This window comes from Triticum urartu, chromosome 3A (genome assembly GCF_056163025.1).
Source record: "Triticum urartu cultivar PI428250 chromosome 3A, HENAU_Tu73, whole genome shotgun sequence".
Lineage (NCBI taxonomy): Eukaryota > Viridiplantae > Streptophyta > Magnoliopsida > Poales > Poaceae > Triticum > Triticum urartu.
This window is the reverse complement of record NC_141875.1, coordinates 677,024,259-677,048,397: the sequence shown is the minus strand read 5'-3', so window position 1 is coordinate 677,048,397 and position 24,139 is coordinate 677,024,259. Positions and strand designations below refer to the sequence as shown.

The 24,139-nt window shown below is 45.1% G+C and overlaps 1 protein-coding gene, 1 long non-coding RNA gene and 1 pseudogene across 4 annotated transcripts; 1 reads left to right on the top strand and 2 right to left on the bottom strand.

Moving 5' to 3' along the window:
• Window positions 1–390: 390 nt before the first annotated feature.
• Window positions 391–3,227, bottom strand: LOC147981454 (uncharacterized). The gene is made up of 2 exons (XR_015598931.1): window positions 2,655–3,227; window positions 391–2,565 (listed from the first exon to the last, which is right to left on the bottom strand). It is a non-coding gene; the product is annotated as an uncharacterized LOC147981454 (long non-coding RNA).
• Window positions 3,228–8,595: 5,368 nt separating this feature from the next.
• LOC125549150 (uncharacterized) lies at window positions 8,596–10,353 on the top strand (annotated as a pseudogene). The gene is made up of 2 exons (XR_015599910.1): window positions 8,596–8,727; window positions 8,844–10,353. The product of XR_015599910.1 is annotated as an uncharacterized LOC125549150 (transcript).
• A 6,930-nt stretch (window positions 10,354–17,283) lies between these two features.
• On the bottom strand, window positions 17,284–20,177 carry LOC125545923 (uncharacterized). Of its 2 annotated transcripts, XM_087513974.1 has the most exons (3): window positions 19,890–20,177; window positions 19,237–19,714; window positions 17,284–18,189 (listed from the first exon to the last, which is right to left on the bottom strand). In XM_087513974.1, exons 2-3 carry the CDS (start codon window positions 19,584–19,586, stop codon window positions 17,649–17,651), a joined length of 891 nt encoding a protein of 296 aa, XP_087370100.1. In that variant the 5' UTR covers window positions 19,587–19,714; window positions 19,890–20,177; the 3' UTR covers window positions 17,284–17,648. The 2 variants fall into 2 exon arrangements, with proteins under 2 accessions (XP_087370100.1, XP_087370101.1); XM_087513975.1 differs by lacking the exon at window positions 19,890–20,177 and having other exon boundaries at window positions 19,237–19,883.
• Between the last annotated feature and the right edge of the window lie 3,962 nt (window positions 20,178–24,139).

Sequence of the window (24,139 nt, the reverse complement as noted above, 5' to 3'; positions counted from 1 at the left end):
GGCAGCCTGCCCAGGCTATGTCGGATCTAACGTGGCAAGCTGACGTGGATAAGAATCAGCCTGATCCAATTCGGTGTTTATACGGGCTAAGCCCATTAATTCACCATTTAATGTAATTTTTCCCCTGTGCTTCGATTAGCTACATGGGCCTGGCTCAACAATTTGGCCTTTTATATTCTTAGGATACAGCCTTTTAGCCTCAATTTCTTTCTTTTTTGCAATCCATTTGTAGCCTCAGCCTTTTTACAGTCCAATTCTAGCCCAATTCGTTTTTGGGCCTCAGCCATTTTACAGTACATTTACTTTTGGGGACTTGGCCATTTTCATTAAGTTGGTCCAACTTGCCAACTTTCAACTTCTCACATTTTCACACTACACAAAAGACACATATTTCTAATAGACCAGAACTAAATTCTCGAAATGATAGGCAAAATTAGCCTATTACAGTCTTTTCATAGTATTCATAGAAACAGATATGCCGACTACTACGACAATGTGCATCAGACAAGTAACCACTTTATGCTACATCATCATCATCAGGATTAAAATGACATTGATACTCAGTGCTGGATGAGACCATATACAATACCACTACGACAAAAAAGGCCTCCCCACACCATGGCGCACCATCTTACTCGACCGAGACTCAAGGAACCAGCAGCACTGCTTGCTCCCTTGGCCCAGCTCCTTGTTGTGGAGGATGGCCGAGACTCGGATGCAGAGCTCCCTGCACATGAGATATTGTATCAATGCTTGCAGCAACAAAAGGAACTCACATACCATAGAACTGGCGCAATAGTGTATCAACAAAAGGACGCATTACAAAATTCTCAAAGAATGTTTCCAAAGGGATTAACCTCACAGCAACACATAAACCTAAATAAAAAACCATTGTTACCACTGTACTGGCACCACCACCCATTCAACCAACAAGATATAACAAATACCAAGTCAGGCAGCACACGTAGATAACTATGTTTGTGCAATCAGATCTTCTGCATAGAACAGTACGTCCTATTCAAAAGAATACACAGACCTCAAGCTATGTAACTACTGAAATAAGAGGAAATGAATGCAATTCTATATAGACAAAAACACATGTAGCAATGTTATGCATAGCAAAACTTCAGTATTTGGTGGTACAATGAAAGAGCAGTCCAGTTGAAGAATTTAGCTTGCCATTCTCAGTTTTACTACTTAAATACATAATGTAACAAATACTGGATACTTCACAGCAAGCAAACAGTGCAATAAATTCACTGGTCTATGAATATGATCACAGATTCACATGAGGTGTGCGTGGAATATAGTGCAAATAACAACGGAAATTTAAAGAAGCTTGCTTGTTGACGAAGGCAGGGGCGTTGGACCAGAGGAAGAGGATGCCCATGATGGGGATGAAGTGGTGGTAGAGTAGGGTGAGGAGATGGTACTTCAGGAGCTCAAACAACAACTACATGGTCGTGGTGCCCACGAGCACCCCATTAGAGATCTTCTTCTTCCTCCATGGGAAGAGACCGGCAGCTGCAAAAATAACACATAAGCACAGCACAGCACCAACATAGGAAGATATCGGCCGTTCCATGTACTTGCAGCTAGAGCAAGTATGCAACGGAAGCGACTGCATTACTCCCGATTGCTGTCTCTAAAGACAATGTGCTCCTACTATATACAGTACTTTAATACAACAAAAGGCTAGCACTAGAAATAACATCTTGCTTGCTCTGGCCATGGAATATTATACTCTCGACAAGAAATACACAGCACATTTTCTGGACAGAGAAATAGACTAGCATCTCAGCACAAGTAACTGCAAACTGACAAAAATACTCGGGGACAGAATTATCAAAGTGTTTTATTAACCTATAGGTTAAAATAACAACATTTTTATTGTCACTTGTTAGTCGGTAAATCTAGCTATCTCTCCTGTGTAAACATGTACATGTTGGCATTAATTGAAAAAAATGGATATGAACAAGAAGGCGCTGCTGCACAATAATGAATGAGAACAATCAGGTACTGGCAGGGGTATATGGCTGCACCATCGGTCAATGCAGGACACTGCCAGGAATGTTAATGCAGTAGCAACCTTTCTAACGTTTAGAGCACTCTCACTGTGCTATAATTAACTGCATTTTCATTTTCAGCAAACACTTACGGAGCACTTAGTTCTAAATAGCAGTCATGAAACTAGGAGACCCATCTATCTGAGATCTAGCAAGCAAGGTAGCTAGTTGCACTTGCACCACTAGTTAAAGTTGGTCTTAACTTTCATCAACATACATGCTCACTGTACTCTGGATCAATGGACAAGCATTAGTGAAGCAATGTCAGAGAGTGAGATCAAACAAACAGAGCATATGAGAGCGCATGCAGGATGGAGTCGGCGGTCATGAAGTTGTAGGCGTAGTCATTGGCGCTGATCTCGCCCACCCACGTTCTTTTGGCAGCAGCCCGGCGCGTCGAGGTGCGTATCGAACCATAGGCGTTGTTTTCTGAGAGGAGGGGATCCGGTGGCGGCCATGAGCGGATCCTGTGGTGGAAAGAAGGGGATCTAGTTGCCGACTGTTCAACACACAAACACATCAGATCGGAGACGCACCAAACAAAGCTAGCCGGGAGGAAGGAAGGGAAGGGGATCACCGGGCACTGACCTTTCTCGAGGTTCATGAAGGATTTGGAGGAGAGGGTGATGCGGATGCGGTGCTGCACCTCCTGGGTAGCCTCGAACCCGAGCTTGCTCGACTTCATGGGCGGCGCGTAGGAAGCTCCATCGCCATGGCTGTCAGGGGAGGACGGGAGGAGGCCGTGGCGCTGGGAGCGAGATAGGGCCGAGGAGGCGGCGGCGGCGGCCGGTGACGGGGTCGGAGACTAGCACAAACTCGTTGCTGGAGTTGCAGACGGTGAAGATGGGCGTGCCGGTGAGTGCACACACGACCTCGTCGGGCCCGAGCGCGAGGAACTGGGCGGTGCCATGGGGCCCCGGCGAGTGCACCGCGGCGAGCGCGGGTCAGCGAAGCAAGACGCGAGGTGGGAGAGGTGGTGCGGGAGCAATGAGGAGGCGACGGCGAGGGAGTTGGGAGGCAGGGAGGGGGTGGCGGTGGCGTCGATCTGAATCGGGGGGAGAATGAGAGGGGATCTGATCAGCGGAGAGGGGAGTTAGGGTTTGGGGTAGTTGGGCTGCGGGACGGGGGGGGCAGGACATGCGGCGACGGCGTGGATCTGGATCGGGGGGAGGGGATGAGAGGGGATCGATGGGAGTTAGGGTTTTGGGTAGCTGGGTTGCGGCTGGGGTTTTTTTTTCTCCTTTTTTTCTTTTAGATAAATAAGATGGATGGATGGATGAGTGTCATGTCATCGATCCATGGCACAAACGTTTCAACAAATGAGAACAAAGTTCTTTTTGTTTCTCTTGTATTTTTTACACAAGGGTGCATCTTGAAATGGCATAGTTTGTTCAAATGACATCATATTTTGCACAAGTTTGCATCTTGGAATGGCAAACAATGTTGTCTAACAAGGTTTTCATTTTCTTTGCACGAAAGTTTCATTTTTCATTTTCCGAGTGCCCAAAATGAGTTTTTTTGTAAAGAACCTACCAAATATTTATTGCAAAATTAGACCAAATCATTTTTCTAAAACATTAGGCGATATTTAATGTACAATTGACCAAATGGTTGGGTGCTAAATGCTTTGATCTACCTTTCGTGGAAAAGACAAATTTCCGCCGATTCAGGAGGAAGCGGGTCAAATTTGAACTACAGTTGCCTCATAGTTTGATTTTTATTTTTTTTCAAAAATCATTTTTGGGTACATAAGTATCTATTTAAGCACAGAAACACCAAAAGTTTTCCAAGATTCAACCACTAGGTAGGAACGGTCATGCCCGCCATTTCGACCTCATTTTGAAATGGGCGGGAAAATTTCAAAAAAAATTGGAAAACCTTCACATTGTGTCATTATATGTGACCAAGTTACCAGGAAAATAATAAACTAGAAATACGGCATTTAAAAAAAGTGTTCTTATAAATGAGTTATCATGTGTGAAAATTCATGGCTTTCAAGCCAAATGATCAATCTTATGGCCACATCATGGCACAGTTTGTTCAAATGATCTCAGATTTTGCACAAAGGTGCATCTTCGAATGGCAAACAATGTTGCCTAAGAAAGTTTTCATTTTCTTTGGACGAAAAATTTATTTTCCATTTTCTGAGTGCTCAAAATGAGTTTTTTTTCTGAAGGACCTACCATATATTTATTGCAAAATTGGACCAAATTAATTTTTTAAAATATTAGGCCATATTTAATATACAATTAATCAAATGGTTGGGTGTAAAAAGTTTTTGATCCACCACTCGTGAAAAAGATAATTTTCCGCCGATTCAGTAGGAAGCGGGTCAAATTTGAACTACAGTTGCCTCATAGTTTGCTTTTTATTTTTATCAAAAATCATTTTAAGGTACATAAGTATCTATTTAATCAGATAAATACCAAAAGTCTTCCAAGATTCAACCACAGGGTAGGAATGGCCATGCCTGCCATTTTAAGCGCATTTTGAAATGGGCATTAAAATTTCAAAAAATTCAAAAAATTGGAAAACCTTCGCATTGTGTCATTATATGTGACCAAGTTAACATTAAAAATAATAAACTTGAAATATGACATTTTTTTAAAGGTGTTCTTATAAATGAGCTATCATGTGTGAAGATTCATGGCTTCCAAGCCAAATGATCAATCTTATGACCACATTTATGGCATAGTTTGTTCAGATAATCTCATATTGTGCACAAGGGTGCATTTTCCAATGGCAAACAATGTTTCCTAAGAAAGTTTTTATTGTCTTTCGACGAAAAATTTATTTTCCATTTTTGAGTGCCCAAAATGAGTTTTTTTATGAAGAACCTACCATATATTTATGCAAAATTTGACCATACAATTTTCTAAAATAGTAGGCTATATTTAATATACAATTGAACAAATGGTTGGGTGTAAAAAGTTTTTGATCCACCTCTCGTGAAAAAGATAAATTTCCGCGGATTCATTTTCCATTTTTCGAGTTCCTAAAATGAGTTGTTTTGTGAAGGACTTAATAAATATTTGTTGTAAAAAAGATCTCCATTTTTCAAGAATATTAGACCACATTTATGAACAAATTTTTGTAGACTAGAAACATTTTTTATACATATTAAACGATTTTTATTTACATCATTAACATTTGTAATAAATATTTTGATGTTTAAAATTTTGAACACATGTCTACATTTTTTAGGACATATTGTTTATGATGTTTAACATTTTTCAAATACATGATTAACATCTTTTCATATATTCCCAACAAAAAAAATCTTTGCATACATACGTTTTGATGTCTATATTTGTTTTTACACATTGCACATTTTTTGTATACATATAAAACATTGTTTATATAGGTTAGAAAAAATTAAATACATGATTAACATTTTAAGAAAATCTTGTTTTGTTATCTAATTTTCCATATATACGTACTCATGACTATTTTGTCATACGCATGAAACTTTTTTATACATATCTAATATTATTTATGATTATCATTTTTTATATGCATGAAACTTTTCAAATAAGCACACTTAGTTTTTTAAGCACATAATTGCTAAACCATATAGCAAGATTCACGAAGGAGTTCATTATTTTCCTAATCTTATAATTTTATATTGTTTAATTGGTTTCGGGATTTTTCTATAAGGGAAAACCTTTTTAGAGTTATACAATGAAAAACCTGTTTTTTGGACAATAATGAAAACTTTCTTTTTGCAGATAACTGACCACCGTTACTAAATGGTAATAATGAAAAACTTGTTATTTTCCCATTTTTTCCTTGGGCAGAATATATGTTTTTTTTTGAGAAATATAAGGGCATCCCACATTTGTTCCTGGATGGGCCAATGCCTACATGGCACACGGAAATTTAAACAGAAAAAAGGAGGTGGCCCACCTCGAGGGACACCTTAAGTACCGATGCATCCACGTTCACAACCTCATGACCATTTATATTGATCGTAATCAGGTAGAAATAAGGTCGTTGAGCACTCTTGTCTGCTTTATGACCATTTGGTGTAAGGCAATTTCAGGGTTTGAGCCCTTCCAAGCAAAATGGTCATGGATTTACGACCAATTCAGCCGGGGTCACTGAGAGAAGGTCACAAGTTGACATATTTAGTGAAGATGCTGAGTTGTTCAGATGTTTACAGGGCATCAAATAGTCTGGTATTCTTGAGAAATACAATGAAATAGATATTATCATGCCCTAACAAAGTAGATGAGAAGAGCTTCACCTTTTAGTTTTTTTACCATCCTGTGGCCTCACAAAAGAAAAGAAGCAACGACAATTTGGTAAAGATACATTAAAACCTATTTGTTTAAGTTATATAGGTAAGGTGAACACATTTCTTCATGGCTTCCTATTTGCATGTAAGAGCAAATCGAGCAGAATTATCATAACAACCTAGCCGACATAAGAACCGCTAGCATGGTGATTTTGACCGAAAAGGCCACTCTACCAAAGTCGCCACCCATCCCTCAACCTACATAATTTATGGAGTGCACTCCATATTCAACCAGCAAGCCTCCATATTTGATGGCTTGAGGCGTTGATATGGTGTGGCCCCAACTGATTATTCATCGGGAAGAATACCCATTCGCGGGTATATATATAACCCACATCTTCCCCATCGCCGACGCCACCACACTTGGCCTATCTACCCCCATCACCACTACCCCACCCACTATCTTTCCCTTTCCCAGTCGCCGCCACCCCCATCGACCATGTCGTGGCTGCGCCCTCCTCACGTAATCTTTCCCCGACGAAACCAAAGAGGACCACGGCGACAGAGTTCTTGGAGAGGGCATGGGAGTACTCGAAGTGAGGCGAGGACGATGCTTAAGGCTGAATAAACCATCGGTTGCGTTCTCCTCCCCTCCGCCCTGGAGTAGTTTGGCTGCATTTTGATGGTTGCCGCCATAGAATGGCAGCTGATCTCACACCGGCCTTCAATATTGTGGCATTATCCCGCATCCAAGACACATAGGGAGTTCGCACCCATGGCAGCCATCATTGGTGCCACCACACTCGACCTATGTGCCGCCATGGCCAGTCGCCACCCCACTCCCTATCCCCCCTTCCCAATTGCTACCACCCCCATTGACCATGTCGTTGTTGTGCCCTCCTTGCGGACCTTTCCACAGCAAGACCGAAGTGGCCCGCGCCGAGAGGGAGTTATCGAAGAGGCCATGGGAGTACTCGGAGTGGATCAAGGACGATGCATACCTAAAGGCTGAATCAACCATTAGCCGCATGCACCTCCTTGCCGCCCGGGAGTACTTTGACCGCACTTCAATGGTCGTCGCTGCATAAATGGTCGTCGAGCTCATGCCGGTCTTCAAGACTGTGGCCTTATCCCGCATCCAGGACGCACATGTGTTCATCGACCGCATAGTCGCGGAAGTAGCAACAGCCGAAGCCTCACCCGCATGTGAGGTCACTCCCAAGAGGAGGAAGAGCCCATAGTTTAGCGGAGAATCTTTGTAATCATTCTTGAAATTCACTTTGTAAATCCATGTTGAAATCAACGTTTAATCATGTACTAAATAACTAACATTGTTGAGGGTGGGAATGAAATTGAATTGAAATCTGAATCAAATTGTTCTAAATTTTGGATTTTTTTGGGATTGTAGTCAATGATGAATGACACACACATGTAAGAAAAATATGAAGGCTGCCTTTTTGACCAATCCGTATTTGATCATAGTGGATGTGGCCTCCATACGTATGAAGTGCTCAATATCCCATATGAAGACCAAAGAAATGGCAACTCTGGTAGAGTTGCTCTAGCAGTTGTGGCCTAACACAACATAACCGAACACACGGGTGAATATCTAGTGCTCCCATGGCTTAGATGTTAGTATGAGACTTCAATCTCACAAAAGCCATACTATAAAATTTCAAAAAATTCTGTTTTTTTTGTGTGTGAATGTTCACAAGATAAATGTGTGCAGCCCGTAAAACTTTCAACTCCAAATTCCAGATAAGCATAAAGATGAAGGAAAAAAAAAGAGGACAAACTCAGACATGAATAATACCATTTTTGTTTTTGTCTTCTTGTGACAACATTCATGTTGGAATTGTCTTTTTTTTATCTCCCTGTGAATCTTGAGTCTGGAGTTAAAAGTTGGACCCTGATAACGGATTTTGCCCATAGCAAATCAAATGTTTTTTTATGGCAACTTTGGTCGACGCGATGATGACAAGTCCAATTATCCAGAAAATTGTCATGTGTGTCTACTAATTTTCTCATCCTCGGGTCAACTGAATTTGTCCTAAAAAACATTCGATTTGCCATGAGTAAAATCCAAACGTTCGGGATGTATCTTTACCGTAAAAATTTTAGGGGTTGTACACAATTATCTTGTGAACAACCACAATGTCTTTCGATTTTATTTTTTTGAAACTTCAAAAATTTCAATTTTGTGAGGTTTTGGTAGCACCTAGTCCTAGGCAGGCTGCTGGGTGTGCATGATGGCAGCAGGAGTCCATCATCACGGGACGAGCGAATCCCGCACCGGCTTGGCGTGTGTCAGTGATTCAAAGATATTTGACCCTCTCCCTCCATTTCCTTTTCCTCTTCCGTCGTCCCCTTCCTGCGGTACCTTGCGCTGCCTGCCACTCTCGTTTTTGCTCGTTTGCTCCTCTGGTATGCAAATCCTCTCCCACTTCTCCATTTCTCGGCAGCCATTTTTTGATCCACTCTGTTCCATCCATCCACGCCGCTGCCCCTCGCTCACAAGCGGCATCCCTTTTCCTTTGCAGGGTCGAGCGAAGGGGCCGTGTTCATGTCCCAAGAACCGAAGCGTGCGGCAATGCCGGCCTCGCCCGCTACCGCTCGCGCGCCACGGGTCGGCCCGCCCGCCAAGAGGAAGAAAAAGGGCCTGCCAAGTCGTCTCCGAGCCTCGCCGGTCCTTCCGGCCGCGGGCTGGTCCACCCTCCCGCCCGACCTCGTCCGCCGCGTCGCCGACTGCCTTCTCGCCACCAACGACCTCGACTGCTACATGGACTTCCGCGCCGTCTGCTCCGGCTAGCGCGACGCCACCGACGACCCCAGGAGCGACCCCTCCGACCCCCGCTTCCGCCCGCGCCGCTGGGTCATCCTCCTCGACGAGGGCTTCCAGCTCCAGAGCGACGGCGGCGTTGGTGGCGAGCTGCTGCTCCTGCTGAACGCCGCCACGGGGCGCTTCATCCGCAAGAGGCTCCCGCTGCTCCGCCGCTACTACGTCGTGGCCACCACCCTCGGCGGCCTCTTCGTCCTGGCGAACAGGAACCCTCCCCACGCCGCCCGCGTCTTCAACCCGCTCACCGGCGTCCTAGTCCGGTTCGCGGCGCCCGTGCCCGCCGAGAAGGAGGTGTCCGCCTTCGTTAAAAGTGACAGCTCCGGCTTCTGGCCCCTGCTCGGCTTGCTCTGCGCCTCATCTCGCAGGCCGTGCGTGGCTGGTCCCGACAATGAAAGTTTCTTCTACGGTGGGTACAAGGCCAAGGAGTACCCTAACTACAATTCCGCACGGATGGCGGTCGCAGGTGGTCTCTACACCAACGACGCCACAACGGGATTCATTGCAGAATCAGAAGGCTGGTTCCCCAAGATCTGCGATCTGATTCATGTCAATCCTCATAAAGAAGATGTCTGGCGTTTCCTGGTTGAACTTGGTGGACAGGTGCTGATCGTCGTCAGGCTGCGGGGGCGCGTCAAGGTTTTCAAGTACGACGACGCCGAGCCCGTGCCCGTCGAGAGCATCGGCAGGCATGCCATCTTCGTCGGGCACCACAGGTGCCTCGCCGTGGACGCCGACAGGTTCCCGTCCGTCGAGGCAGACTGCGTCTACTACATTGATCGACGGGGTTTGTCAGCCCACATCTGCGTGTACAGCCTCAGGGACGGGAAAGAGGAGAGGGTCTCTGCTGGGGCCGTCGATTTCGTGAAGCCGCACAAGCTGTTCGTCCTCGTCGCCGACCGCCCTTTCACCGTCATCCAGCTTCTCTGCAGCTACACCATCAACGCCCGGGATTCTCAGCTGCCTTTGAAAGAAGACGCTGGCAACGTTGACAAAAAATGGTTTTAATTTTCTCTCTAGTCTTCGTTCTGTTAATTTTGGCTAAGAACTTCAGAAGAGGCTGACTCTAGGTTAATTAGATCACCCGTGGTGGATGGAAGAAACTACTCCCTCTGATTCATATTAATTGTCGCTGCTTTAGTATGGATCGGAGTGGCTACTATTTTGTGGGCTTAAACTAGGACCTGATATGAACCCAATGCTCCATCTACTTTGCCGGATGCTATCTCTGTTGGTGTGCACTTGTTCTTCCATTGTTCACTTCGCAGTGCGGTCTGGTGCTAGCAAAAGTCGGTTCAGACTTTTTTCCTGTTTCTGAATTTAGCCCTCCAACTGAACCGTAGAATATATGCGGCTCTCTGCAGGATTTGTTTACTTTTCAGTAGCAAATGCAGGCTCTGTTTTTAACTTTTTATGCTCCTTCCTGATTCTGGTTTCACAGTTGATCCGTTGAACATTTGTCGCATAGCTGGTTGTTCTCCAAAGGTTTTGTTTCTTGTTGCATTTCGTAATCGGGATGGCAATGGGCTGGGATATTCATGGCTAACTAATTCTATCTTTCATCCTAGATAGAGAGGTTGCTATCCTAGTATTTGTTTGGCATTTCGGCACATTCTCTGGTCTTGCTAAGAAACCGGTTTGACTCTTGGTTAGATTACCTGTGGTGGCACTACTGTTCGTGGGCTTAATTAAGGCATGATATGAACCCATCTGTTTGGTTTAATTACCTGTGGTGGTTCCATCTGTTTTTCCTGATGCTATCATGTGTATATGTGCACTTGATCTTCTCTTATATCACTTCTAATGTAGTATGGTGCTAGCAAATAAGTCATTGAATGTATGCGGTTCTCGGTAAGATCAGTTTATTTTTTACTAGTTGCAAATGTAGTCTCAGATTTTTTCACCTTTCTGAATTTGGTTGTGGAGTTGAATGGTCGAGCATTTTAGTGCCAAATGTAGGCTTTGTTCCTTGTTGGCCTTTTCATATCCTGATAAACTGATACTCGGCGCTACTGCAGAATGGTTTGCTGTGTATGTCCAAATTTCTGACAGTTTACGATTTCTGCTTCTAGAGGGGTTTTGTAGACTCAGATGTTTTACATTTACATGTTTTTTGCTGGACGATACATGCGCACTGATTGAATCATAGTATGAACTAATGTTGGTTTGATACCAAATTCATCCTAAGTTGCTAGATATGAGTAGATTTCAACTGTTTGCTATCCTAGCATGCGTTGTTTCAGACTATTTGTGTTTTTTATTTTTCCTGCTGGTCATTTCTTGCTTTTATACCCCCAAATGCTCCTAGCATAGGAGCCTATGGTTCCAGTCTTGTTACTGCTGAAGGTACACATACCTTTTCTTGGTGTGGTGGAGCGATCTAGACTCGAATTGGGATTCAGGTATTGCTTGCATATACTCATTTGGCCAAATTGTTCAATTTTGTTTTTCAGAATATGCATAAGCATGTGTATCGTCGCATTAGAGAAATTGCTCCAACTTTAATCATGTAATTTGAACATTGTCACTGTGCGGTTGCAACTTCACTATTACTTGTGCCGTTCATAGGCGATAAATCGCGTGTGGACATGCAGCCACGCGAGGTTGGTATCAACACCGCTCGTTCCCTCGTGATTAGTGCTACTTCAATACATTGAGTCTGTATACAGATTTCAAGCCACCGTACACCAACTGATATAGTTAGCGTATTGCCTCTGACTTCTCCAGTAGATGGCCCACAAGCCAGCCTCGCGCATTGAACAAGAGTGGCTTTGATTACACGCCAGCTCCAACGGCTAGCTGCATGCTCATAAATTCTGTGTCATAGTATTTGTGCTCGTAAATACGAATTAAGAAATACCCCGAACTTACATAGGGATAATTATGCTTGAAACAGATCGGCCGAGGATGCACCGTTTTTGGTGGGCACTTGCAGAAATGGGGCAACAGAGTTTCTATGGAGCAAACAAACTTGATCATAAACAAATAAAACCACAAGTGCCGAAGAGAGTTGCAGAGAGTAGATAAGCAAATTCTCTCTCTCTCTCTCTCTCTCTCTCTCTCTCTCTCTCTCTCTCCTGTTCCATGCATGAAAGGGGAAATCTCCATTCTACGAATGGCTCAGTGTCTCACAGCAGTTCACCGGCTCCTCTAACACACAGATATGGAAGATCTGAATGTAGCTGTATTGTGTTTCTTTAGCAAAATTCATAATCTCGAGCTGCCATGTGTGAGAGTAAACCATTTTGAATGGGAGTAGTACTGACGATTTGGAGATGTTGTTCTGTCCGAGGATCCTAGCTAGGCTAGAGAAGTAATAAAAAAACTCTACTAATCCATTTTAAGTTGTAGTGCACTAATTAAGTTGCTCGTACTAAACATAATATGTTGCATGGAATATACCAGCTACCTTCAGTTTATCTTAATTATTGCCAAATGTAATAGTTCGCACATAATGTATGATGGTTAGCTGCTTCTGTTACTGTTTTGTTTCCTTAAACGTCCATAATGAATCAGCCACACGCTCACGAACACATCAGTACAGTTTACATGTGATGACTACGGGAGAGACTACGGGAGAGAGAGAGAGATGCATGAAACTGAGAGTGGTAGGTGGAAATGTGACAGAGTTGCCTGGGACGCATTTGTTAGCACTAAAGTGTCCTGGCCCACTATACTGTATTCGTTTTGGTATCTATTGTTTATCCATGATGTATATATCTTGTATTTATTAAATGCTATATTAACCATAGATCTCAAAGGCAAAACTAATGGTCTAGATATGATCCTCGCGTGGAACCATGTCCCAAAAATCCGCGTCGCGTTCATAGGGGTATATAATCATTTTTATGTCTAGTGCCCTAGATAGACTCTAACTATGGGCCATCCTGGTGTCGGTGTTGCTTGTTATCTATTGATAGCTGGTTTTTCACTTATAGGCTTATAGCACATATGCCCGTGTGTTGCAACGGGAGAAAAATAGTGTGAATTATATGTGCAAGCAAGACCCGGTATGCACACCGAGAAGGAATACTTAGGTTTTGGGTTTGTTGCGTGTGAAGTAATCCATTCGCTATTTTTCTGTTCATTCATCGAGGGGATTAAAGGGTTTTTTTAGGTCATCGCACGCTAGAGAAGCCCTGCGAATTATTCAACCTATTTTTCCATCATTCAATGAGATTTTAATGTATGGAGTTCCATAATATGGAAGTGAGGCGGGCCTTCTCTTTTTCCATGTACAAGCCACCGATATAGTACAACCGGAGTTAATTCTACTCTGTTATTTTTCTTTGTTCATTGATCGAGGGGATTTAAGGTGTGAAGTTTCATAAAATGGGAGTAAGCTGGGTCATCTCTTTTCCAGGCATCTAGTTCACATAGTCGGGTCTTCTCTTCTCTTTTCCCCGGGTAACAATCCTCAAGAAATTTAGGATCGTTTTGTACCTACTTCACGTAGCAATTCATCCATCTAGCTCATGTAATGGAGTTAATTCTTTTTCTTTAAAGAAATTCATGGTCTTTTTCTAGCTGGCACACGTACCAATCCATCCATTCTTCATCCAGCTTAATTCATCCTTCCTTCATTCAGCTTACTACATTTAGTTTTGCACAGGTATGTAAATTGGTATGACTGTATGTGCAGGAGCAATGTGAGACTATTTAAAATATTTTTTCCTTATTTCCTAGGCAGTTGGGCCGGCCAAGTTGCATGGGCTGTGAAAGGCCTAGGTACCGAATCGACATGTGTTTGTAAGGCGCGAGTAAAATTCCAAAAAAAAACCCGGGTTAAATGATTGAACTCATGACCTCAAAGACCCCGACCAAGTTCCTAAAAAAAGTGTTGCTGGCCACCTGGACAAACATGTCTTAACCAATGGCCATCACAAATATTTAAGTACATATTGCAACATCATATTCGAGACTTTTTATCTTTTAGAAAAATAACGAATTGCCAAATATTCTTGGAAACATGAACAATTTTTGAAAACCCAAACAGTTTTCAAAATTCTGTACATATTTTGGAAAAACACGAACACAATTTGAAACGGACCATTTGTAAAAATTCACAAACATCATTTGAAAACATGACCATTTTCAAAAATTTGTTAACAATTTTTGAAACAGGAACATATTTTCATGATTCAGAACATTTTTAGAAATGTATATTTTTTAAACACGCACATTATTTGAATTGTGGACATTTCACTAAAACAGGAATATTTTTCAAATTTTGAGCACTTTTAAAATGTAATTATCTATCTAAAAATCTTGAACAATTTTGGAAAACACAATTTTTTTTGGTAAGTTTTTTGAAGTTCTGAAGATATTTTTCCAAAACACCAACAATTTTGGAATACTTAACATTTTGCCAAAATTATAAAAATAATTATGAACTATTTTGAATTTACAGAAAAATAAAAATATTAAAATTGAAAAAATAAAAAACAAACGAGAAATAAAAAGTCAAGTGGATAGAGAAAGAAAAATAGAAACAGAACACACGAAGAAACTAAAATGGGCCAGGCCACTATGGGCGCCCTCTGTGAAGCTCCGACTATTTGTGGCTACATGCAGTAAATAGGGTTTTCGTAGTGCGAAGGCAGGAAATTAGGTGGGCTGGCTTCGTTGGGTTACATCGTGCGCAGCTCATGTACGAAATTCTGGACAAAGTAATTTTTCGGGAGCAACTAGTTAACAATCGCGGGAGCCGACTAGTTAACGAGCGCTTCTTCGAAAGCCTCGCAACAACCAGCGCCACTTGGCGCGCTCTCAGCCATTCGCCACGTGTCGCGCTCTAGGCGCTCCCTTTAAATTTTTTTATTTTTCTGCACGCGTTTTCGGCTATTTAAACATTTTTTGGGGGTTTTTTTCGACGTTTTGGTTTTCACTGGTCTTCCTTAGCTTTTCGACCAAAAATTTGAAATTTTTTTGCGTGAAAAAAACGTGTTTTTTCTTTTTCTTTCGCAAGAGTCACGATTTTGCCTCCGCGAGAAGCACGGTTTTACTTTCGCGAGAGTCATGGCCGTGCCTCTCGGAAACGAAAAAAATACGTTTTCTGTTTTTTCCTTTCGCGAGTCACGGTTTTGCTTCCACGAGAGGCACGGTTGTCCTTTCGCGAGAGTCACAGACGTGCCTCTCAGAAACGGGAAAAAACGTGTTTTCTGTTTTTTTTCCTTTCGCGAGAGTCATGGTTTTGCTTCCGCGAGACGCACGGTTGTGATTTCGCGAGAGTCACGGTCATGCCTCTCGGAAACGGAGAGTCACGGTTTTGCTTTCGCGAGAGGCACGAGTGTGCTTTCGCGAGAGTCACGGCCGTGCCTCCTCGGAAATGAAAAAAAAGATGTGTTTTTTTCCATGAGAGTCACGGTTTTGCTTTCACGAGAGGCACGGTTGTAATTTCGTGAGAGGCACGGGCATGCCTCTTTCGGAAAGAGAAAAAACCAGTGCTCCCGGTTCGGTTTTTTCATCTGGTTTTTTTCGTGAAAAAAAGTTCGTCAAGACCTATCAACATGCGAGGAATCCAATGATGAAAGCGGTTTGAGATTTGGACGCACAGTTTGAGAGATAAAGCGTTTTGAATAAATGGATCTACGAAAAAAAGGAAAAACTCCTAGGTTGCGACAAGTGGTGCGCTGCATGTGCACCACATGCCGCAACCCGGGGAGTTGGAGTGATCCTTGCAACGAGTACTCCTCACCTAGTGATTTCGAACAATCGCTCCTTCGGGAGCCTCTGAACAATCACTTGGGCTGGGCGAAGAGCGCGCCACTAGGCGCGTTCCCTGCGGACGCCACGTGTCAGCTTTTGGGCTTTCATTTGGATTTTGTGTTTTTTTTCTCACGTGTTTTCGGTTTTTCAGACGACTTTTGTTTTGATTTTTTAGGCTTTTTGTTTTTTCACTGGTCTTTTTTAGCTTTTGGACATTTTTTTTTCATTTTTTTGCGAGAAAAAAATGCTTGTCTTTCTTGTGCTTCCGGGAGAAGCACGGTTTTGCTTTCGCGAGGGGCACTTCTCGGAAATGGAAAAATGTGTTTTCCTTTTTTTCCGTGAGAGGGACGGTTTTGCTTTCACGAGAGGCACGGCCGTGCCTTTCGGAAAGAAAAAAACGCGATCCTTTTTGCTTCCGCGAGAGGCATAGTTTTTCTTCCGTGAAAGGCACGATTTTGTTTCCGCGAGAGGCACAATCGTGCTTCTCGGATGAAAAATACGTCTTTTTTTATTTTGTGAGATGCGCTGTTTTGCTTCCACAAGAGGCACGATTTTGATTCTGTGAGAGGCATGACCGTGCCTCTCGAAAACGAAAAAAACGCATTTTTTTTCTTTCGCGACAGACACGATTTTTTCGTCCGATTTTCATTCTGTTTTTTCATGAAAAAAGTTCGTCAAAACCTATCAACATGGATTCTAGTTTTGAAGATCTCGACGTGAGGATTTCAAGGGTGAAAACGGTTTAAGATTTGGACGTACGATTTAAGAGATAAACCATTTTGAATGAACGGATCTATAAAGTAAGGGAAAACTCGCAGGTTGTGACAAGTGGCGCACATGCAGCGCGTCACTTGTCGCAATCTGGGAGTGTAAGGTGATCTTTTGGAAGGAGTACTTCTCAATTAGTGATTTTGTAATTTTTCTTTTCTAGCAAACAGATGCATAAAAAATTAGTACCACCTTGATAAAAAAATTCTATGGTGAGCGGATTTAAAAAAAAAATCAAAGGAACGCACCTTACTTTATTAGTAGGTAAATATAGATACATATGTAGTAATGCAAGGATAGAAAAAAAAACATAGCCGCAAAATAGACATCGAAGTCTGGGTGACATTATTCAAGCGGAGCAAGTAAGCATTTTTGACCTTTATGTAAGCAGTTTTGCAGTCTCTGTTTCTAGAACAGTACTGGGAGCGCCATGGCTTATAGTCAAACATGCTGATAAAATGTACAGCGATGCTTCTCTTGGTACTCGTATGAGGTAGTAATAGGAATATTAGCCACTGGATCTTAACAATCTAACGGCTTATATTAGTTGGAAAACCTCCGAGGTCCCAGCCAATCAGCTCGGTTGCCGTATATCAGCACCACACACCGTAGCCCATAGGCTAAGCACACCTATTATGTGTGACAAGTTCGTTGGAGAACTCTCAAGGTTCGCATGAACTGATGGTATACTTGAAGGCAGACAGAAACAGATTGCTCAGGTAATCCACACCTGGTGTACAACACCAACTTTCTTCTGCTAGTAAAAAACCCTCTGTGATGGACTCTCTTACAGTCCTATGCTAATCCTCTCATGTAAAAATGTTCATTTATCTTCACAGTAAAACTAAAAGGAACGTTGATCTGTGATTTTGCTGTGTAATTAACTAACCACAATGTACAGCCCCTCTCTATTCTTGTACCCACTGACCTCAGGTTCAGTTCCGCCCCTCAATGATGTGCCCGTCGCGTGTACTCTACCAAATCGAACAAGACGACAATGGCGAGAAACAGAGCAGAAGTCATATCATGTCATTCATATGCCACTAGACAGCACCGAGCTGCCAACGAATCTTCCACCCCTGTCATTGGCGCCATTTTCCCGGTGCTCCATCTCGACGGCCCTCAGGTCCGGGTGGCCGTACCTGGCGGCGGCGACGGCGTAGCAGCCGAGGGCGTAGGCGAAGACGAGGAAGACGTAGGCGAAGAGCTGGAAGTCGGCGAGCTGCTCCGCGCGCTCCCCGGCGGCGTGCCCGTGGCACTCGATGTCCCCGGCGGCGTCGCGGTGGCACCCCTCGGGGAGCATCGGCCCGTAGAGCGTGAAGGCCGTCTGGTAGAACCACAGGCCCTGCAGGGTGATGAGCAGGCCGCTGGCCAGGTCGGCGGGGAAGCTCGCCGGGAGGAGCGCGCCGAGGACGTTGGAGGCGACACAGAGCCCGACGAGCACCACCAGGAGGTAGTGGTAGTACCCCTCCAGCCCCTGGTGCGTGGTCGAGTGGAAGTAGAAGAGCAGCAGCTCGGCCGTGAAGGCCGTCGCCGCCAGCAGGCTCAGCGCGCCCTCCGTCAGGGGCAGGTACCTGATCGCCGGTGAAAAAAGAGCCCAAGTGAGCTCACTGTTATGTGTACTTTTTGAATGAGATGTACATCTATTTTGTTGTACTAAGTACTAACAAGAGATGGCTGCATGGACAAGGTGAAACACAACGGCAACATGATTGCAGGGCAAAAAGGTTACACAGAAACTCCACCGAGAACGATCAAGGTAGGACCCTCGGGTACCACGGAATGTGAAACAGAGTCAGGTTCCATTATCTGCTCACAAAAATGCCTCTGGCCCCCACCCCCGACTCCTAAGAAATTAGTACAAGTACAGACACGAAACTTCTCTATGGAATATGATTTCTTGATTTTCTTCTTTCTGTCAAGCTAAAGCATGATGAGCTAATTGAGCTGATAGGCTTTAGCTACGTTCATCTGAATGCTAAATTGGACTTTGTCCTGAAAGCAATGGCCACTCACAGGAAGAATCTTCCGTTTGAAATAAAAAAAGAGCACTCACAGCTCACAAGAAGAACCTCCATTTGAATATTCGTGGTAAGCTTCTGCTGACTCACTCCACCGGGGTCATCCATTCTAGAACAGGCGAGTCTAGATTATATATAGAAGTAAAGAGCCTATGAACACCCCTGAATTTTGCAAGCAAAATTTTGCCAAATGAATCTACTAACATACCAGCCGCGCTAGGCAACTTGGAGACTAGCTCGTGACCACATGGGCTAGCCTGGACCAGATTAGCCAATCCTTCTCCCTCTGGTCCGTCCTGTCCTTGGAACATTCAAGGTGCCACACCAAGGAAGTCAAAACACCAACCAACTAGCCCAACAACCATCTCACCTCTTTTCCTTTTCCAGATCCGCAAATTAATAAGAACCGGTCGATCGATCCATCTTTTTTCCGAAAACCAAATTCGAGAATGAATTTTTAAAAAAAAATTGTGATCCTCTGGCTTGAGATGATCGAGTGAAAAAGAGAAGGAGATGAATGAAATTCCGAGGAGAAATGGATGGATGAACTTGGGATCATGTGAACGGGATGATGGATGGATGGGTGGATGGTGAGCTGACCTGGTGTTCTCGGAGAGGAGGGCGAGGGCGCCGACGAGGAAGAACATGAGCAGCATGCCGCCGTGCTCGAGGTCGTTGAGGTGCGCCGGGTTGACCCCGCCGCCGGGCGCGAATATGTGGAGGTGGGTGGAGTAGAGCACCTCCACGCACATGTCCAGGAAGGCGCCCCCGGCGATGACGTAGAGCTCCAGGTGCCGCAGCGCCCCGCCGCCGCTGCCCACGGGGTTCCACACGCGGAGGCGGAACCCGGCCGGGTCCATGGCGAAGCGCGCCACCGCCGCCCAGACGTGCCACGCGCCCACCGCCAGGAACAGCGTCCCCGGCAGCACGTGGCCCTTGAACGACCCCATCGATCACCGCCGCTGTTCGCTTGCCCTGTCTTCGGATCTGCGCGCGGAATCACCGGCGCGCGGCCCGCCGCCGGCGTTGACTTCTATAGCCCGCGCCGGCTCGTGGTCCTAGCTAGCGCGGCGCCCGCCTGAAAGAACGGATCAGCGCCGACTCGGTTATAGCCGCGTCGTCCGCTGGCGACATGCACGGCGCGCCTCGCTGGCCAGAGTGAAAAAACCGAAAGCAAATCTCGACGAGGCCCGCCGGCGGAGGAGAAGACGACCGACGGAACCTCGAGACGTGGAAGGGCGGCACGCACGTACCTGGCGACGACGATGATTGGTGGATGATGGTGTGGGGGGAATCAAAATCCCGCGGAGGAGAAGCGTAAAGCGGCCAGATCCTTTTTTTCTGCTCGGAAAGCGCCTTTTCCTTGCCTTGTTTTTTCCCTCTGCAACGTGCGGCGGCGCGGATGATATCAGCACCGTTCCGTTCGTGTGTAGGAAGAGAAAGAGAGAGGGAGAGAGTGGGGTGGCGTGGAGGGAGGGAGGAGAAGGGGACGCGTTGGGGTTGGTACCTGATGGATGGATCGGTGCTGCGGGCGGCCTGCTCCTCTGTTCTGCTGTGCTCCTCTGTTGTTGTATGCCAAGCGGTGCGGTGCCTCGGGAGGTCGGTCCTGTCCAAAACTTGAGTTTAGAAAAGGTTCCCTTCTGCACATGCAACAGTGATAGGAATGGTTAGAGCATCTACATCCATGGTCCCTCAAACGGCCGCTCCCACACGGACACGTCTTAGATTTAAAGAGTTACATCGGGACATCTCATACTTAATTTTTAAATTTATACGTATACATGCAAACTAAAAAAACTTAAATACTATGTCAATCAACTAGCTACTCATCATTAGGAATCTCCAGGATTTTCGTGTCCGGCTCCAGTAGCATGGGCAGCAGCTACAGTGTCCGGCTCCAGTAGCATGGGCAGCAGCTACAGCTCCGGCCTTCTCTGTCTTTATCTCCGCGTCGAGTTTAGGGAAGAGCGCGTCGGACACCGTCTATTCTTGTCGGAGGAACGTCTGGTTGGCCTTCACATAGGTCTTATCCTGGATGGACTCCAGGATGGCCTGTTGCTCCGCCATCTTCTTCGGTTGGGCGATGACGAACTCCGCCTCCGCCTGTTCCATGTTGAAGCCCGACAGCTCTGGCTCCGGCTACTCCACCTCCTCCGCCTCCATCGGAGCCAGCTCCTCTGCCTTCTCTTCCCCCGGCTGCTCCTTCTCCTCCTCCGGCTCTGGCGAGTCCAGAGGCAGCCCGACAGCGATGCGGGCGGCGCGCGGCCTGTCTCACCCAGATCTCCTACTAGATCTCGTACCGACGCTCCGGCATGAGCACTGTGTAGTAGGTGATCTTCCTCCGGAACCATGGTGGAGCGTCGGAGCGTGGACAAAGCGCCGGAGCGGGAGAGGGAGGAGGTGGATGGGCTCGGACTGACGGCACAAAGAGGAGGGGGGATGGGTTAGGGTTGAGGGACGCCGGCCGGCTTAAATAGCAGGATTTGGTCTCCGGCGGCAAGCCAAAGCGACGCCACGCGGCGTTCACACGGCGGCATCCGTCGGACCGCCGGGTTTCCGGGCATTTTTGCGTGGGACCCCGCCGTCAGACCAACGTGGCAGGCGTGCGCGGGTGCGCCCGTTCGCCCCCATATATGCCTCATATTTGTGCTGGATATGAGGGATGCCGATCAGCCCGGACATTGGAGGTCCGTTTGAGGGACCCGTTTGAATTAAAAAATTGTGATCGGTCAATGAACGGGCAGGTCGCTCTGGCGTTTTAGGTCGGTTTGGGGCGTCCGGCCATAGATGCTCTTTAGGATGTATGAAGGAGCACTTCTTCAAAAAAAAATCAGAATATCAAGTGGGCCCATTTATTTCTCTAGTGAGTCCTCGAGAAAAAATCAACACAATTCAACTGCATCTTCAATACTAACACAAGCAACAAACTTCTATCAAGTGGGCCAACACAGGAAGCAGCGGGCAGCGCGCCGGCCTGCTCCTCCGTTCTCTTGTGCTCCTCGCTATTTTTTTTAAATGATACAAATTTTTTCATTAATTCAAGGAATAATACATGAATTTGATTTTTTTTTCAAAAATAATACAGCGTCGGCTTCCCTGTAGCCGATTGGATTCAATCGGCTTTCCGTAAGCCGATTAGGCCCATTCGGCCAGGCGATGCCCGATAGGCATGCAGTCGGCCGCACCGAAGCCGACGGGTGGTGCATCGACACTGCATGGCACACTGGGCGCCGAAGCCGGTCTGATCTTTTTGAAAGAGATATTCAGGCGAAGCTGTTTTTAAGATAAATGCGTTGATGCTTATCTTTCCATCCGTTGCACACGCATGAGCATCCAAGCAGTCCACAGCACGCCATTGATCAATCGGGTACTGGCCACAAGTGCGTACGTATTTGCCGGTATTTGGATATTCGGGACATACTTACATACTGGCGAGGCGGCACATATTCACGCCATTGATCGATCAGGTAATTGGCCACAAGTGCGTATGTATTTGCCAATATTTTGGTATTCGGGACATACGTATGTACCGGCGAGGTGGACACGTATTCACGCCGTTGATCGATCGGGTAATTGGCCACAAGGGCATACGTATTTGCCGGTATTTGGGTAATCAGGACATACGTATGTACCGGCAAGCCGGACACATATTCATGCAGGGCCGGCCCTGAAGTTTTGGAGGCCCTAGGGCGAACTCAATAAATTGGCCCAGTGGTCGAAGTGTTTTCTTTTTAGATTCCATACATTGATATGAAAAAATATTGTAAAGCCATAATAAACAATGATAAAAAAAATCAGGTGGATGATATCTAGTAACAATGTTGTACTTTTATGTTCTAGATCAAATATCAATAAGTTACAGAGCACAACAGAAAACAAATGCCCTTTAATAATCATGAGAAACGACTCTGTGCATTTTTCTATTCAAAAATCATCAATGGTAGTGTCAAGATTAATGATAGTAATTTATCTGCTCCTTTACTTCTTTCTTCTCAAAGCTAGACAAGTGTTTTCCAGGCAACATGTTTGTCAAAAAAAGGAGCGACACCTGAATGCTGGAGACTGGATTAAATTAGCAGCAACAATCTCCAGCTATATATATATATATATAAAGGCCAACAAGTGTTGCTTTTATACAGGAATAAAAAATACTCCAGATTGAGATTGAGGACTAAAATAATTCACACAAAAAATACCTCGGTTGTTCTATCGTTCCTTGCCCTACTGTGCTAGAAGCCGGCAGCCAGTGCAATGGAGTAACTCGGTGCTGATCTGCTCCATTCTCCAGGAAAAGCAAAGATAAAGTAATCACCATGGGGCCTCGGGGCCTTGATCACACATGCATATAGGTCGCTAGATTGGATCGGAGAAATTGGAGAGGCAATCAAGCAAACCGCGACGGCACTGCGCAATCACGTTTTTTTAAGGATCCGGCGCTGCCGGCCGCGCAATCACGTGAGTTGCGTATTAGGCTTTTGGGCTTCTCCTAGACGTATCATATACGGGCCTCATTGGCCTTTTTGTTTCGCATCAATAATGGGCCTATGTTATATGGCTGTATCCTTTTATATGTGCTGGGTCGGGGCCCCTAGTTTGGCCGGGCCCGGGCCGTCGCCCCTGCTGCCCTGGCCCAAGGCCGGCCCTGTATTCATGTATGTGTATATACATTGGGACACATGTGTATTAGAATTACGTACGACCTGGCCAGTATGTGGGTCCTTTCATGCATGTATTCATGCTAGGGTAATCACCTGATCAATCGGTGCGCGCGTAGGGCACTTGGAACTCCATGTACGTACCCCTTCTCAAACTTGTATGTGCCATGCAGTGCACAATCCGTCGGCTTCGCGCTGGCCGACTGCATGCCTATCGAGCATCGCCTGCCCGAATGGGACTAATCAGCTTATGGAAAGCCGATTGAATCCAATCGGCTATAGGGAAGCCGACGCTGTATTATTTTTGAAAAAATTCAAATCCGTGCATTATTTCTCGAATCAATCGGCTATACCAAGCGATGCAGTCAATGCGGTGCGCCACCTCGGGAGGTCGGTCCTGTCCAAATCTTTGAGTTTACAAAAGCACCTTGCTGCACATGCAACCGTGATAGGATCATAGGAATGATTAGCAAAATTTATTATGTAATAACTAAGGAGCACTTCTTCAAAAAGTTAAAATATCAAGTGGGCCCATTTATTTCTGTACTCAGTCCTGGAGAAAAAGTCAACACAATTCAAGTGCATCTTCAAGATTAACACAAGCAGCCAACAAACTCTTTATCCAGGAATCGAAGCCTACTTGAAGTAAACCAGAAACCAAATTTTTTCGTACCTCTCATATTGTTCAAATCTCGAGTTAAGTGAAACTATAGCTTGATCAACAATATGCAGAAAATTAATACCCATTCCCTCTCGAAACCATGATTCTTCCTCGGCGCTCGCTGTTTCTAAGCACTGTACGTCAAACCTTTTGTAAAACATTCTAATTTTTTTTACCACAACCTATA